Source organism: Chlorocebus sabaeus, chromosome 21 (assembly GCF_047675955.1).
Source record: "Chlorocebus sabaeus isolate Y175 chromosome 21, mChlSab1.0.hap1, whole genome shotgun sequence".
In the NCBI taxonomy this organism is placed as follows: Eukaryota; Metazoa; Chordata; class Mammalia; order Primates; family Cercopithecidae; genus Chlorocebus; species Chlorocebus sabaeus.
In genome coordinates, this window is record NC_132924.1 from 70,894,018 (window position 1) to 70,912,854 (window position 18,837).

The window sequence follows — 18,837 nt, forward strand, 5'->3', positions numbered from 1 at the left end:
ACACACACACACAAAAAGGATTATTTTACATCGCAGACTCTCACTTTCTGCAAGTGCAAATTGAACAAATTTCAGTAAGCTCACTATTTCAGTTACACTGACTGTGTCAATGGTGGTTGGAAGAGTGCTGTATTTAAACTTGCTATTTTATGTAAATATGATTAGTCATTTAAAATGAATAAATCATTTTTTAATATAGCTACTAATAAGAAAAAAATTTCACAGTCAGGGAAGAGTTTAGTTGTATATAGTTTCTGACATATCCTAATTGGCCAAATTATCTTAGTTGGCTAATAAACATGACTCTGAGTAAAGTTCTTCATAATTTCCATAGTTCCTCAGAAAAACGAAATTGATTAGGGAACATAAGTCATATGAATTAGGCATTTACCAAGAGTCATATGTTTAAACATGTTCAAAGACAGGGACTTCTTTAGCATGAAATTATCATCCAATTCATCAGCATTTATTTTTTTCATTAGGTCTAAGGTATGCGTGCATGTAAAGCTTTGTAAAGCATTTAAATTAAAGCATGTATCAATTTAATTAGAATAGATCTAAATTAATTGCATTTAAAAATCAATACAATTAGATGAAGTTTTTTCTGATTATTGCAAAATGATAAAGGCTGTGAAAGTCATACAAGATTGTTGAATCTGCGCTTGAATTACTTCATATCATTACAATAAATTTAAAGAAAACAGCTTTCTATGGAGTTAATTACAGCTGACCTTTTCATTATCATTTTAACATGGACTGGGTAAAATTCTATTACATAAAAACTCAAGAAAAACAGTTGTCTTATATAGACCAAGAGAGTATGGCATTGAATGAAAATATAAGGAGAAAATAATTGAAAGCACAGTTTTCATTAGTGGCACATAAGTTTTCTGTTAGAGAGAAAAAAATTATAACCTCTGGACACCTACTAAAACATATTAAGCTAGCACCCCAAAAAAAATGTGTAAATTTATTTTTGAAATAACATGTAAAAAGAGAATTGACTATCATTGGTTTCCTTCTTGTACTGCTGTGGTGTTTTCCATGTTAAAGCAATATATTATGAGGGCTTAAAAATGACACCTCCCATTTGAACATTGAAGTACATAAGTGAACTTACGTATCTATTGCATTTTGTGATTTTTTAAAAAGTTTCATTGTTTTTAGAGCGTGTCTAATATTTTGATTTAATATCTTTTTTTTTTTTTTAGCTTCACCATGGGTTGATAATAGTAGAACTCCAAACAAGATTGACCTTTATGATGTACGCAGAAGACCATGGTAAGAATTTTTAGCTAGCCATGAAAAGATTATATAGGCAAGAAGATATATATTTGCTAAAAAGTCGAAATCTTTTTATTATTAGGATGAATATTAACTACTTATTGAAAGTGATCTGATTTTTAAAAATCAGTAAATATAGGTAAAAGTAAATGAAAATGATGAGTTCAAGTGGGTACTGCTAATTAATATACTTGAACCCACTTATCACATTCATTTCAAATGGACTGCTTTAAGTTTTATATTTAATCTCAGTGCTTCACCTCTTAGCTGGTAGAGATTTCTATGGCAGGGATCCCAGTTTGCTTGGAGTAGAGCTCCACCAGAGATGAGATAGAGTAGGAGATAATCTGCCTCTGGCAGTGAACTAATGAGAATTGGCCCCAAGGTAAAAGCTGCCCCTAGTTATATTCATATAGCTTAGGTTTGATTTTTTTTCCAAAATGAAGTTTTATTTGTTCCTCACTACTGAAGCGACTTGTTCTCCTAACATAAAGCTGGAAGAATACCAATAATTTGTTATTGGACTTGCTGGAAAACAACTATTTTTGGGTTTTTTAAAATGATTAATTGTACCTTATTTGCTTTTTAAAAATGTATTTAATGTGTGAATATTAAGAAATGAGATCACATATACAGTATAGTGCTTTGTATCCCACACTTTTCATATCAATAACATTTGAGTACATATGCATGAGAAAAGACACATACCATCATTTGGATGAAGACTGTATGGTAACTTTTTTACGAAATCTTCTATTATTGGACATTTAAGTTATTTCTGACTTTTTTCTAGGGTTCAGACAAATTGCAAGAGCATAAAGTTTGATTCCAAAGACATGTATTTAGAGGCTTTTAGATGCCCTTTTAAATATCCCAGTAGCAATTTATGTCAACACCAACAATGTTTAATAGTGACAATTATTATTAATTTACATATTCTTCCTGTGAAGCCATAGGGCTGTTGAGTGGAGCTAAAAACTAATATATCATCTTGTTTGAATTCAGGAACTGGTTGTTTTGGAGGAGACTTAGAAAGTGGGTACCAATCAGTAGAGGCAGACATGTCCTGTCTTCTCCTCTTCCCATTGACCAGCACTAAGATACTAGGCATCAGCCAGGTTTGCCGTCCACGAAAATTCACCTGCAACTCTGCCACTTTACCTTCTTATCAAGCAAGGGTGCAGGTTATAAACTCCAACTGCTTTCTCAACACATAGAACTAATTGTGCTGTATGTTGTCTGAAAACTAACTGGAAAGTTAACTGGCAACCTCCTGAGAAGTTACATTTACAGTGATGGCTTCAGGGATGAGTAAAAAATTGAGGTCAGGTGCAGCCCTTCCTGTTGGAGAAGTCAGGCCCCGTTCCAGTAGGTGGCCAGGCAATGTGAGTGAGCTTTTTGGGTCAGTTATACACAGTCAAGTTGATCTCTCTCCACAACCACTGAACCATCTGTGTAAATCTCTTCTAGAGTCTCTTTAAAATGCTGAGATTCTGATTCCACAGGGTTGAATTTGGAAATTAATATTCTGAACTGATACCCCAGGTGATTCTTAAACACTGTAAAGTTTGAGAGCCTTTGAAATTCTTGGTAATAACATCACATATTGCCTAATTTTAATCTCTTTATTGGCCACTTATATTTCTTTTCTGTTGATACTGCTTTTTAATGTTCCTAAACAACTTATCGTTTTTTTGTGCTTATTTTTTACATTTAAAAATATGACAATCTATTATTCATTAAAGTGACTTTTAAACCTTTAATTGGTCAACAATTGGAGTTTAGATAATTGTTTTCCCAGGAAAAATGTTCTTCTCAAAGTTAAAATATAATTCTTCATCTTTTGTTATAAATATCAAAAAAATGTTAAATATTATGCTTCTGACATCTCTATTGTTATATTGAATATTGATTTTATCAAACTGACATTGAAGAATATGAAAAGAAAACCATTGTCTGCTTAGATAGAAATGGGTCTTTGCTTGGGGGAGAAAACCTTGTCTCAGAGATCAGTAAATATCAATTCAACAAATATCAGTGTTTGATATTTTGGAAGAGAAAAGCATTTATGATGATATTTGTTTCAGGTACATCCAAGGAGCTGCATCTCCTAAAGACATGCTCATTCTTGTGGATGTGTGAGTAGTTAAATACCACATATTTATATATTGAGAATATGGGAGGATTTGTAGATAACAGTAGTAGGTTGGGACTAAGAAATGTTTGATAGGTTAAAAAAGAAACAAAGAAAAATTATGATGACTTTTATATTCAGGCAATGAACTCATATCAGGATAATAACAAAACAAATTATTTAATTGAAAATGAAGAGAATCTATATGGGTATTAATATATTAATATTATATATAATATTAAATATGAAATATATTAATATTATATATAATATTAAATATGAAATATATTAAATAAGTTAATATTGGAACTTGGTTGGGCATGGTAGCTTCACACCTGTAGTTCCAGCTACTTGGGAGGCTAAGGTGGGAGGATTACTTGAGCCCAGGAGATCAAGGCTGCAGTGAACCATATTCCTGCCACTGTATTCCAGCCTGGTGGCAGAGATAATGTCTCAGAAAAAAAAAAAAAAAAAAAAAAAAAAATCTGGGACTTCTAAAAGTGAAATGGTGATATACAAGAAAGAATTCCTTGAGTTTTTAATATTGGTCTGTTTATTTGTTATAGTGCTTCAATCCAAGATACATGTGTATGTTTGCATGTGTACACATTTTCTAATAAGGTTGAAGATGCAGAAATTGAAAAGATTATATCCTGCTATGGAGATTTACTTTTTTAAAGAGCAATAATCAAGGAATTAAACACTAAGTGTAAAATGCTTAGGTTACTCATGTTTTTCCCCAAGAGAAAAAAATCCTCATGTTTTTCCCTGAGAGAAAAAAAAAATTCTTTGTCTCATTGGAAGAAACAAAATCTAGTAATTTGAGGACAGCTAAATCCCACAGGCAAGTATTAACATTTGAATTTTCCCCATTTTAAGCTGAAGTAAAACAATTTAATTTAGTTGTCCAAACCCTTATAACCCAGCCTGAAAAAGAGAAGATAAATGAATTCAACAAATGTAATTTAAATGTTAATTCTAATTTTGTTAAGATGCATTTAAGCCTCGTGTTACTTTAATTAAATTATGGATCTTATATGCTAATCCTTGATCTTCTTCTTAAGTAAAATCAATATATTAATGCAATATGTTATAATCCCATTGGATGTATAATAACGTCCAGAAATAATGTCATTTCAAAATAGAAGCCAAATTTATATCCTAAAATTGAAAATATATATGAAATTGAAATACTGTTTTTAAAAATATTTCAACAGAAATGTATTGAGGTGTTCTTACATACAGTGTAGTAACATAGAAACAAAAATGATTAAGACATAGTTCCTGAGACCAGATGTGGTTACTCATGCCTGTGATCCCATCACTTGGGAGGCTGAGGCAGGTGGATGGCTTAAGCCCAGGAGTTTGAGACCAGCTTGAGCAATAAAGCAATATCTCATTTCTACAACAAATACAAAGGAAAAACAAGCTGGGCATGGTGGCACACACCTGTAATTCCAGCTACATTGAGGAGGCTGAAGTGGGAGGATGCCTGAGGCCAGGAGATGGGGGCTACAGTGAATCGTGTTCATGCCCTGCACTCCAGCCTGGGCAACAGAGCAAGAGCTTGTCTCAAAAAAAAAAAAAAAAAAAAAGACATAGTACCTGATCTCAAAGATATTCCAAATGTATTAGGTAAACTGGACCTTAACAAATAACAAAAATAATTGTAGAAATTAATAGATATAAAGTATGACATAGCCCTAAAGGAATTCGTAAGAGATAGCAACTTGATTTAATGTGTCAGGAAAGCATTAAGGAGATAAAATTGGGATTGATCCCTCATGGGTCCTATTTTCAAACGCAAGCATGGGAGGGCAGAGGAAAGAGAGTGGAATTTCAGGTGGAAGAACTGCCAGAAGTGAAGCTGCACAGGTAAGTCTGGGGACATTTACGGAGGAGGTAGAGGATTGAAAATGCCTTTGCAAAATTATGATAGTGAGACAAATCTGACATGGTTGACTCTAGTTTCTAGCTTCACAGGCTGATTGGCTGCTCATTCCTGGGTGTGGGCCAAGATAACTTTGGGAGAAATTTAGTTTATAGTTTAAATGATAATAGCCCTTCCCTAAAATGAAACTGCCCTTATAAAACCAATGAAAGGCTACCAAATTAGAAGGATGAGAGAAACTTGAATTCTACTAAGATGTAGATGTAGTTAAACAATTACTAGCCATTATTCTGGACGTCACAAGATTTGCAAACTTCCCCAATTATTCCTGTAAATAACATCGCTATTACAGAATCTCAGGTGGTGCTTTTGAGATATCTTTTGAGGCTTTTGCGTTTCTAGCAGATGGTCCCACGGGGACCTGTGACTCAACCAGTCCTGTGCCCCCCACCCAAAAGTGGGCTCGGCACATGTGGGCCATTTTCCACACCCCTGTGATTTCATCTTCAACCAATTAGTAACACTCATATTCTAGCCCCCTGCCCACCAAACTGTCTGAAAAATTCCTAACCTCCCTCCGAGCCTTTGATGAGATTGATTTGAGTAATAACACCATCTCCTGTCTGGCATGGCTGGCCCCGCATCAGGTAAACTCTTTCTTTACTGCAATGTCATGTTCTTTGTTAGTGCAGCGGGCAGGGAGAACCTGTGGTGGTTACAGGAAGGAGAGAGAGAAAATGCCAAAATGAAAGGACTGGAATACAGGGCTATTGAGATTACTGGCTATTTAGTCAGTGTCTAGGAGCTGTTAAAAGTATTAGGTCAGGATGTGTTTCCAGAACTTTCACCTGTTAGCATGTGAAGGAGACTAATTGCTGAGTTGAGTGGCTATTACTCTAGCTCAGCACCTTCATATAATGAAGACTGAGCCAGAGAGGAGTGAGGGTGGAGCGGGGACCACAGCCTTGGAACACTGCTACATGGAATGAATAAGGGAGTTTGCCTGAATGCATAGGAAGGTTGAGAGGGAAGAACAAATTGGATGACTGAGACATAGACTCTTTGGTACCAAGAACATAAATAGGAATGAAAAATACGTTTGGATGTAATTTGTCATTTTGGACATTCAGTTGTAGCAGTTCAGCAGGCAGCTCGAAGGATAAAACCAGGAAAGTGTTGGGAGCTAGAAATGTAGAAGTAGGGGTTAGTCGCCTAGAGTTGAGTCAGCCCTGCACATAGGTGAAGTCACCAAGTACTGTAGAATATATATAGAAAAGAAAAATGAAGAATAAGTTCTAGAAGATGTTTACTTTAGGATGCAGAACAAGGCATTTTCTTTGCAAATCTGTTATCACAATTGTTATGTGGATTTATAATTACTGTTTTAATCAAGTCAAACAGTGGGCTCCCTGGAGCAATGACTATGTCTATTAATCTCTCTACTCCTCTCTTCTAACTTGGCTAACAGAACTGGTATTTAATACACATTCCTGAATGACTGACTATACTATCAGTATCCATATTTTTTTTGAATTGTCACTTAACATGTAATTTTGATAATTTCAGTTAGAAATGCACATGTACTGATATTGGGAGGAAAGAAAGGCAGGATTTCTTATAATTTCCACTTCTATCAAAAAATGTGACTTTTTAAACCAAGATTTTCAAGGGCAAAATTATTATTTAAATAATATATAAAAGATCTAGCGTCAGTACATACATTATCTTTCCTTGTGATGTTCTTGATTAAATAAATGATGAATAACATATATGGACCCATTTGTCTATTTATAGGAGTGGAAGTGTTAGTGGATTGACACTTAAACTGATCCGAACATCTGTCTCCGAAATGTTAGAAACCCTCTCAGATGATGATTTCGTGAATGTAGCTTCAGTAAGTATAAGATGACTGCATTTTCCTGAATTACATTTGGAATTTCTATCTTCTCCTGACTTTAAGTACTTTATACTTTTATCTTATAGAGGCTGAGACATTTCTGATATATCGCAAGACTATCTTATTGACCTGTCGTATCTTAGTGACTGATCCTCTTGTAATTCTATGCCAGGATCCTTTTTGAGTTTCTAAGAATTTACCCCTGGGTAAAGTAATTGAAGTAATGACTGTAAAAAAAAGAAGCATTCCACATATCCTGCTTCACTCAGAGGAGCTTAAATAGGTGTCCTTTACTCACAGACACCATTGAAACTCCTAGAAAATAGCAACTTAGCTGTATGATTATATGGCAGTTTTCTATTCATTATCATCCTCATTTCACCTTGGACACATATCTGTAATGTATTGTGTTTTTATAGTATGTTTTTCTTGTTAGCATAAAAACCAATAGATATTTGAATGTGCTGTTATTAAAGTCTTCTCAGAACCGTCATAGACCCTCCTACTCATAGCTAGAAGGTACTGAACTGTGAAGCAAATGAAATAAGACAAACAAATGTTACCACGTCTCATTTTAATTCATAGAATTTATGCAAAATATTTCATGGCCATTTTCTGGAGGATATATTTACATTTGAGGTAAATATATTCATAGAGATGTGAAGAGGAGGAGTTTGTGGTAAGGTTATTTTGTATTGAAAATGGATCTGTCTCTGAAATGACTTGGGAGGAAGAAATTAAAGCAGCTGGTCTGAAATTGATTTACTCACTAAGGGGGACTAGAAATATGAAGGCAGGAGACCTTGTTTAATCCTTTTTCACCTGAAACTCCAAGTAACTAGATGATTGATATTTACTAAGAGGAAGAGAATTTATCCCTGAAATGTTTTTGGTGGTATATCGCAGCCTAAGAGTAGGTATGGTAAAACATGATACCTATGAGGCAAGGTTCTTGGCAAAACTCTCTCACAGGTGATAGAATTCTCTGGGGAATAAACTGGAAGCATTCTATAGTACAAGGAGCCCTGTGAAACTCTTTTTGTGATTTCCCTTCATGTGGGCAAGAAGAATGTGTTCAACACAGGAAGGAGGAGCTGGGAAGCCCTCCTTCATGTGAGGCCTCTATCTACTTCATCTGAACCTTCAGAAGTCCCTTAGCTTGTCTGTATTCTCTACATTATTTATTAAAACTTGATACTGCATAAGATCTCTGATTCATTTAAGTCTGATTTTACAATCTCTCTGACCCTGTGTGTCAGCTCACTATGTATTCCAACAGAATACAAACAAGTAAAATGTAATACTTGATCTCTCAAATAAGATTATCAGGAAAGATACCTATTTGGCTTTATTTGTATATAAACATATAGTTCATAACAAACCATGGAGATAGTTCTTTAAAAAAATACTATTTATGGCATAGTAAAAGAGAAAGTCTTAAATTCAGCGCAGATTTGACATGTCTAGGTGAAATTTATATAAAAGTAGCAGATATTCAGTGTGGTGAATGTCTGACTTCGAGAAGCTGAACTTGTAGATTCAAATATAAATAGTGTATTTGGGTGGTGATCACAGAAAACACTACTACTTAAGTCAGGCAGTGGATGGAAGGAAACAATGACAGAATCTTACTTTAATTTAAAGGAACTTAATTCTCTGAGGAATTCTGGAAGCCATACGTAATATTCACTTCAGAGTTAACCTGCTCTAAATCCAAAGGAGCTGAGGTTTTAGGTAGCCGACTTCCCTATGTGTGGGAAAAACAGACTGGCCACAAGAGGGAGTACTGAAACAAAAAGTTGCAGGTGCTGGTAGTTAGAAGCCTGGTCCAGGATCCAATCTATCCAGTCAGTGATTCTTAAAGATGGAGACTGGTCACAATCTTTAAATAAACAAACATGGAACATCAGGATGGTGGGCTTCTAGAGTTAGAACCAAGGATATACTTCATACTCATCTTTTCTTTTCTCTAATACTTTTCCTAATTTCCCTGCAGCCTTGGCCAACTCCTGTGCTGGTGGCTTACCTGTTAGGATGAACCAGACTCTTACCTCTGGGCCCTATGAATCCATGGCTTCTGTCCCCATTCAAATGGTGGTTTCTGCAGTTGTCCATTCACAGTTATCTCCAACCACAGATATGCTTGAATGAATCCTGAGTTCCCTCTCACTATTATATAGCAGCAACCCTGGTGATATTCCTCTTGTCAACTGGAACCCTGCCAGTAGCATCACTTTTTTTTTTTTTTTTTTTTCTTGTACGTCTACTGGCATGAGAATTGCAGCATATTCAGATAGTAGCTATAGATTTAGGTTTAGTTAAATTCTTTCTGGGACCCTGGTAGGAGCACTGCATTACCTGCCCATTTACCCCAACGCATACACACATGGAAAGCAGAACATTTATGTCAGTGGAGCCTGAAGTCTCAGTGACAAGAAGTACACCTTTTCCAAGTGGATCACTTTTAATTATAGTAAGAGGGGATTTTCCTAGTTCATTCCCTTGGTTTTCATACTCATACATTCTACATTTTAGGGGCAAAGTCAGGGGGTGGAGGAGAAAATTGATATGTAGCATTTGCCAATTTTCATGATGTAAATATTCCCACTATGACCAATTTTAAGCTACCAATGTGAGGTTAACTGGCTTTTACATTTCATGAAAATTTCAACCATTTTTTTTTTATTAGCAGTTACAAGCTGGCTTCAGCACATAGCACTGTGGTTCAAAATACATATTGCATCTTGAAGACAACATCCCAAATCAGATCGTCATCTGTAAGCTGGAACCTTAGTTGTACCTTGAGAGGAGACTGTCCCAATGTTATCAGGCTGGCAGCCTCTAGTGATGCAACATATGGTAGACCCTGTGAGTCCTGTGGTCATGTGCTTATTATTGGACTCCCTTTACTATAACATGTGTTGCTTAGTTTGAGATGTTATTCAGTATCCCACGATAAATCAGGCCGTATTTGTGAACCTGAGGATTAGTGATACTTAATGACACCCTATCTGTGAACAAGAACAGGGAACCCATAACTGGAATTTGTATCCATAATAGAAAAAACAAATTTTACCCCTTCTCCAAGGGGGTAAAATGCTGGTTGCTTTGTTTAAGAAGTAGTACTATACTGAAGACTCAGCATCGCACTATTCTCATGGGTTGGTTATTTACCAGTGGCATCAAACTGGATGGAAGAGACCCATGATTTTAGGCCCCTGTATATCCTCCCTCTCTATTATCCAGCTCCTCCATTCATGGGCCTATTTTGCAAGCAGTACAGTTGTCACATACAGAGCTGATGATCTCCAGTGGACAGATCATCTTATCTACCCAATTGTTTAGTGTCTTTTCTGTGATGAATGTTCTCTAACTAACATTAATGCAAAGACATCTTTATGCTTCATGCCTGCTTCCATAGGTCCATCTTCATGTTGCTTCTCCAAAACTCTGTATAAGGAACATCTTCTAATCTTGATCCTTTTAGGACTTTGGCCAACCAGCCATGCCATTTATAACTGTATAGGAGTACATGAGTTTTCTAATTATAGGTTACTTATTTTCCACAACAATATTGATGACCAGTTGTATTTTGCTTCAATATCCCTAAACATCCATTCCCTGGCATATTATCTCAGTATCTTCTGGTTCATATTAGGCAGATCCTGAAACTTTTTGTCAAATATCTTCTTTTTTGTTTTCCTGGAGTAGAGACTGTACTTTTCAAGGTGGGCCATGTTGATACTTGGCCTTTTTGTTGCCTAAAGCCATTAGATGAGATATGATCAGATCATGAGGAGAGTATGCATCACCTTTTATGGTCTCTAGGAACACAGAAGCTACTACCCTCTAACTAAGGGTCACAGGTTACTTTTGCCTATCCAGAGGGTATAGAGGAATCCAGAATTTTATCTTCTCAAGTGCATCCACTTAGATGTCCTCATCCTAGTACAAAGGGTGCCTCTCTTTGCCTATTGATGTTCTGACTTTTGCACAGAAAGCTGCCAAGGTTATGAATGCAGCGTATTTTATAATTCTGAGATTCTCACAAAATTCTGAGCCAAATTTCTAGCACGTACTGACCTTCTCAAAATGGGAAATGAGAATCTTTTAATTGGTTGCCACATAGGTTTTCTGGCTTTCTTACTTTGCCCTTAGTTGATAGTTCGCTGACATAAGGCTATCATTTTCTTCAGTGAAATTCAACAACCTGCCAACTCATTGTTTTATGATTACTATTGACCCCATCTCTCTCAAACACTAGGTGCATCCCCATTAATCTGTATTTTATTCTGAACGCTGCAGATGAAATTCTTAGCAATTGTGTTGTCACAACATCTGAGGAGTTTTCTGACTTCAGTGATGACTGTACACCCAGGTACCAATAGGATCTTTGTTGCCATATGTTTAGGAAATGATTCAATTCTGGAATCCCATTCTGAGGGTCTGCTTACTAAGAACTCTGGTGGTATCTGCTTAGATTGAGTTTCCCCAGAACAGTCACTGAGACAAGGATTCAAGTTTAAATGGTTTATTTGGAAAGTAACTCTAGGAAAGACTGTTAGAGACATGTGGGAATTAAAACAAGGCAGAGAATTAATAAATAATTCGTCTTCGAACAAGTTTCCATTGTGAGTGAGCAGAGCTTATTTCTCTGGGAATGAGTATAGATTTCATGAATTAGAGCTATCCCTTCCAAAGGGAAAAATGTGCTGGAGTATATAAAGTTGATGACTGTCCCCAAGTAATGTTAATTCTCGGGCATTCTCAGACCACCATGTGCAAGAGCAGAGGGCTCCCTGCAATCTCAGGCAGTTAAAAGTTGGGTTGACATGAATGGAAAAATGTATGGGGCATCAATATCATCTAGCTCAATTCGAAACTGAATAATACTATCGATAAAATGCTTTAAAATAATTTCCGATTAAGCAAGCTTTGAATGAATTTTATACTGCCAGCGTTTACTCAGCAACTAACATTTATTTCCTAGTTAAAGAACTTAGAATGAGCATTGGGATTCCTAATGCCTGCCAATTTTAAAGGCCATTGATTTTGCTAAAAATATTATGTTATTAAATGTGTATTTATTTGAAGAAAATTGTTAAATAATTTCTTAAGAAACACAATTGCAGGAGATCTTGTGATTCCTGTGAACCAAGTTAATACAGACTTTACTGATGCACTGACAGCTCTTTGTTAAATCCTAAGCTGGGTATACTCATTCGGTATGGCTTGAATGTGTGAGCTAAAAACATATGGGAAAATAGAATATATTACTTGTAGGAAAAACTGAGAATACGTTTGACCTGGAAGTATGCACCTCAGTACCTCAAGTTAAAAGTTATTGAAATATATCTGTTAATATCTCAGAAATAGGACAGAAAAGTAATATTGAAACATGCACAACTCATGGAACTTAAAAGATAAATAATTAGGAAGACATTTGGAAGATGAGGTCACGGTAACTTTCCACTCTGCTTCTGGAGATACATATTACTGGTTTCGGCTCCTGGTGTTACTGGTCCCAGCTGCTAGTTCTTCCTTAGGCTTAATTAGTTTTAGTTACTTATTTACTTGTTTATGGCTCTTAGTTACTATAAAAAGGTCTTTTTTTGTCAACTACACTCTGAAATTTTGTTAACTGTACACTTTTGTTTAATTTTATTATTTCAAAATAATATATTTTTATGATTGAAAACTCACTAAATAATTTAACTGATTATATTGAGACATAGATTTGCTCCTCAGAAAATCAGTACAAATAAGATCTAAATTAAACATGTGTTCATTATTTTTCTTACTTGTGCTTTAACCTTCTATTTAATCATAATTGATAGGTAATTATTTAATTTTTTTTTTTTTTTTTTTTTTTTTTGAGATGGAGTCTCACTTTGTCACCTAGACTGGAGTGCAGTGGCACCATCTTGGCTCACTGCAAGCTCCACCTCCCTGCTCCATGCCATTCTCTTGCCTCAGCCTCCCGAGTGGCTGGGACTACAGGTGCCCACCACCACACCCGGCTAATTTTTTGTATTTTTAGTAGAGACGGGGTTTGACTGTGTTAGCCAGGATGGTCTTGATCTCTTGACCTTGTGATCCACTCACCTCGGCCTCCCAAAATGCTGGGATTACAGGCCATTTAATTTTTTTAAAGCAATGTTCATGTGGCAGAAACTGTTCTAAGGGTTTTTCGTGGTAATTTGTTTAGTCTTTACAGCAACCCTGTGAGGTTGACAATACTACTCTTCTTAATATTGCAGATAAGAAAACAGGTAGAAAGAGTCTTAGCAATTTTTCCAAGAAAAGAGAAAGAATTGGAGCATAGCCATCTTCATTCATGATTCTAGATTTAACCAAAAAGTTACGAGGCTAAATCCTCAAGAATATTTACTTTCTTTACCGTGTATCTTTTGCTCTTATCAAACTTCATACAGCCTTTTTTGCATTTATAATGTTTAGTGTTAACCACATTATATATAATCTTTAGTGTCAACTACATTAAATTCATAATTTTAAAGAAATTTTTCAGTCTTATGAGTTACTCTGCTTTGAGTATATACTGTCTGAAACTGATACATTTAAAGATAATTGATTCTTATGCAACATTCTGGTAAGAAAAAAGTAAAACTACATTTTTGTCTTTAACAGATAGGCCCTTCTCATTAAATACAGATTTAATAATTTAATGATATGGAAATTCTCAGGAAAAAAAACTTCAAAATATATTTATAATGTCAGATTGTATGCGTACGTGCACATGTGCATGTGTATTTTATTTTCTCTCTAAAGCTGTTTGAAAGTCCAGGAAAGCAACAATATACCTTTAGCTTTTGTAACTTCTAGATTCCATAGGCACTGAGGAAGCAGGGAGTGGTTCTATAGGTAACTTTGACAGTAATTTTTCCTTAGAGACCTCATGCATTCCTCTTTATCTTCATACCCCAGGTAATGTGGGTCATCCAAAGACATCGGATGCAATCTATATTAAAACTTTCCCAAAGATGCCCAGAAGCCACCAGACAGAAAAATCAAGTAGCCTCTCATTTTCAGGGTTATATGTCTAGGTTTCTTTCATTCTTTTTAAAAATAACAGTAATTTTTCATGCTTAAATCATGTATAAGATGTCAGAGCTAATGCTGCATCATTTCTGAGTGTTTCTACTATCTCCAGGGTTACTCTTTGTTGGAGAAAGGAAACCTGCTGTTAGCAAAGCTGAAATGCAAGCATAATGTAGCTGTTTTCCCACTAATCCAGTTATCTGCTTTGATAGGAGTCAGTGGTAGATGATACGAGCAGCAATTCAATCACAGCATGTTCTGATTTGCAGGCAAAATTTCAAATGTTGACACAGCGATTTGAATTTGTTTATGAATGTGAGGGAGTTTGACATTTTAGGAGTAAAATACTGCAAGCCAGTGGAGGATGATGGGAAAATGTATATGGATTGTAGACAATGTGCTAAAAGTTAACAACCAAAGAAGATCTTTATGTCTTTTAATAAAACGACACATTTCTTACTAAAGAATTAGATGCACATGTTATGATTATGTTAAGGATCTTTGACTCAGTTTTCTTCATGGAAGCTTTTCCAATTCATGGTCATTATAAAATACTGTCTTTGATTTTTCACCAGAAAAAAATATGATCAAAATATAATTCCTTATAATATCTTTGCTCTTGCTTGTAGGAGATAACTTTTTTAAAAATTGGTTGTATCTTTTGCCCAGATTTTAGTCGCTAAGCAACAGTCCTAGAAGTGACAGTTTATAAATGTAAGTACAAAATGAAAAGTGAAGAACCATAGCTAAACAGGAGGCTGGAAAGGAAGGTGAGCCCTATTCCAGCTGGAAGGTTTTCCCTACATGGAACTGCTAAAAAAGCTTGCAGATTTTCTGGGTCCAGATCTCTGTGTGAGACAGGTCTGTGCTTATTATTTGTCTATATAAACAAACAATAATTCTGAATATGGTATTCTAAAGATTGTAAAAGTCTTTGCTTTCCACAGTATGTGGTTCAAGGAGCCGATATATGTTGGTTTATATCAAATAAAGAGCAACAGGATGGAATGATCGTGCCAACATATTATACCTGCATGGACAGTATTAGTAAGGTCACATCTGGTTTGACTCACTCTTCACAGGCAATCCTGCCTCTTAGATGGACTGGTAGAACTGCATAGGGATAATGTACAACTTTGGAAACTACTAGTTATATGACCTTACACAAGTAACCTAGGGCTTCTGTCAGTTTCCTTATCTTAAAAATGAACAGGATAATTTAACTTGCTAAAATGTTGAATACCAAGTGAAATGTCACATGTACAGTGCTTATAGATTGTAATCATGTATTATGATGATTATTGTTATTAGTGTCATCTTCCAACATTTTTCCACCAACTGTTGGGAGACGTTTCTCTATGAATCTTTCACATTTAAGTCTAACCATTAACAGCCAATTTACTCAGATGTATTTACATTCCAGGATAGTAAAGAGATTTCTCCTTCTCCCAAAGAGATTTTCATTGCAGAGTAATTAAACTATTGTGTCTCTCTGGAGAGGAGGATGAGTGTGGGCTGTCAGAAGCCCTGGTATAAGATCAGGGACTTCCTCATCTTGGGACTCCTGGCTGGAAACCCATCTGACTACCTATGCAGGTGACCCCTGCCTGTCCTCCTGTCTTCCTATGGGAATGGAGGTTTGGGCAGCTTGTGTAAACAAAGATGTTACTCTGCTCCTGCTGTTGCTATAAATAATAAACTCTTTGTCTCTGACTCAGAGGGCTTGTATTTTTTCTGCCTTTTATCTATGACACCGTAGGAGGCTAACTTGTTAGCTTACAACTGCTGTAAAATCTCAGACATTTCACAGTTCCTGACTTGAATGTTTAACACCAACTAATATCAGAGCAGGGGGTTGTTTAAATATGGAGTTGCACTGTGTAGGCAAGTAAGAGATGAAATGATTTCAATTGTTCCATTTCCTATGTGCTTTAAATTTCAGATTTCCTTCTAAAATATGCCTAATGTATTCCTACAAGGACATGTTTTGTTGGTTTTTTAGATAAGGAACTTCGCTACTCAGCATATGAATACAGGTACAATTGTAAATTGCTGCACGATTTGAACTTAAAAGCAATTTGTATCCCCCAAAGCTAAAAGTTTCTTACCAAACAGTCCCTCTTTTTGCCAGAGCTCAAATAAAATAAAAGATATTTGCCATGCCAATACAGTTTTGTGACAAATCTAAGAGAGTAATTTCATGTCTTATCAAAAGTCATCCATCTAGAGTTCAGGAAAACTTTATGTTGATCTATTGCTCATTTATGTCAACAAGAAGACTATAGTTTATTCTCTTGCCATCAAAGTGGGGCCTGTGGCCAAGCAGCCTGAGCCTTGCTTGGGAGCTCTGTTAAGCAATGGGTAGAAATGCAGCATCTCCAGCTCCACTCCAGAGCAAAGGAGGGCATCTGCATTTGGAAAGTCCCCCGAGTGATTCCTGTGCAGGCGTTTTTATCACATTACTGTTAGCTGTGTGTGTAACTGGCGGGCTTCATGTCATTAGAGAAGAGGAAATCAGTATACTAAAGAGGTACATTTAGCAAACTCAGCAGATGATTAACTGGGGCTTGTTATACATAATCATATTTTTCACTGCCTCCCATTTTAAGAGCTTGGTAATTTATAGAATTCATAATACTATGGATGTTTGAATATTTTTTATTTTGTAGACATTTGCTTCTTTGGGATGGGGGAGGTCTTAAAACAGGAAGAAATAGAATTAAGAGAATTTGTTAAAAGAACCAGAATTCTAACCTGTTCTGTGCTAGTTTTTTTTTGTTTTTGTTTTTGTTTTTGTTTTTGTTTTTTTTTAGGTAAAGATAGGAGCTTTATAAAAGTATTTTCCTTTAAAAGACACATAAAGAAATTATGGACAGTAAGAAAAGATAGAAGAAAAAGACAAATTTAGTTGTTATGATAGCAAGGCAAAGCCATCAAGGTTATTTAGGGTTTTTCTTTTTTTTTTTAATGAGATGCCAGAAGATAACTTAATTGCTTTGGAAATATAAAAAGAGTTTATAAGAAGGTGTTGACAAGTATGATAAGTATTTTTTTTCCCATTAATTACATGGTACACTCAGTTTTTGGCACTTAAAAATTAGTTGTATATGTAAAAAGGAAATAGCAAAGTAATATTCAGGGTGAGGCAAAGGGAATATTTTTTTCTGAACTGAACTATTGTTTTTAAAATTATAAAAGTTATTGACTTATTTGATGGAGCTTGAAGGACTAGGAAAAGATGTGATGTGTGTCAGTACTTATTAGATGAAATTTTTTAAATTATAATTTCATTTAATTTTAAGTGTAGGTAAAGAGAGTGACTTGGGCTGGCCTGAGCAATAGATGTAGCAGAATTGTTCAGAGTTCTTTAAATTAAACTAAACTATCATATTTGTTCTTAATTATTTAGTATGCTTAAAATTCAAAAGAAATTCAAATATAAATTGACTCTATGAGAACTTATTACTAAAATGCATACACTGCAATCTTAATTGTTGAATAAACAAAATCTGTTTCATCAAATTCCTAGAGGAATAACAAAAAAACATTTTGAGAATTTTGATGTATATATTATAGCTTGAAAAATAATGTGCTAAGACATGAAAATATTTTTACCTTATGTTAATATATGAGATTTTTCGTAAAGTGACAATTTGTATAAGTTCTTTTATAAGATTAAAATAAAAATATTGGCAATTACTTTTTTCTACAACTAATTCACATTTGTAATGTTTTGTTCAGTAATTCATGCTTATTGCACACTTTAAAATATATTTTAAAATATGTTTTCCGTCCTTGTGAAATCTCTCCTGCTATGTAGTTTGGGTAGGTATCTTCTTTACCTATCTTTTGGTCATTAATTTATATCATAATCATGCTCTAAGTTTTCCAGATGTATATAATTTGTCTCAGTGGAACTGAGTTAAATTGAAAATAATTCCTTCACCCCTAGTTGATAACTGTCATCAGCGGTTTCTGCATCCCAGGTACAATTTCACATTTAAAAGAATTCATTGGTTATGTGAGTAAACTTTCTTGAGAGGCAGATGTATCCTTTCTGTCTAGTGCATGTCTTATAGATGTGTACAGATGAGACATTACTTCTGCTTAGCATTATGTGAATCTGGATGCTTCCAGGTCTAGGTAGCTGCCTGATCATCCCATAGATCTTCCCCCAGCTCAGGTCTTTGCTCAGATGCTGCCTGATAGAGAGGACTTCGCTGACTACTGTCTCTCAGACAGCATTCCAATATTGGTTATTCAACTACTTTGTTTATTTAATATTTCATGTCACTTCATTTTTTCTGTCATTTCTCTTCACCTGATATTTTACCTGTGTTCATTTTCTATATCTCTGTATTCCCACCTCTCCAAGAATTCATGTTTCTTTGAGTATAGAGTCTTTTTTGTACTAATGTTACTGTACATAGAATAGTTCAAGGCACATAGTGGTGATTCTTGAATTGACTCTACCTTTTTGTCAGTCAGAACAGTGCTGAACAAAAAATGTACTAGATGGATGTCAGAATTTTATAAACAGTTTCAATCAGTGATAAGTTAACTTTGTGTTTT

General features: G+C 35.1%; 1 protein-coding gene across 7 annotated transcripts in view; it reads left to right on the top strand.

Annotated features, from left to right (window-relative positions):
• CACNA2D1 (calcium voltage-gated channel auxiliary subunit alpha2delta 1) overlaps window positions 1–18,837 on the top strand; it is a 498,706-nt gene that overhangs the window by 378,572 nt on the left and 101,297 nt on the right. For all 7 annotated transcript variants that reach the window (XM_073009174.1, XM_073009173.1, XM_007982343.3 and 4 more), the window contains exons 8-10: window positions 1,212–1,281; window positions 3,372–3,422; window positions 7,104–7,203. In XM_073009174.1, the coding sequence (XP_072865275.1) occupies window positions 1,212–1,281; window positions 3,372–3,422; window positions 7,104–7,203 (221 nt within the window). The remainder of the gene's footprint in view (window positions 1–1,211; window positions 1,282–3,371; window positions 3,423–7,103; window positions 7,204–18,837) is intronic.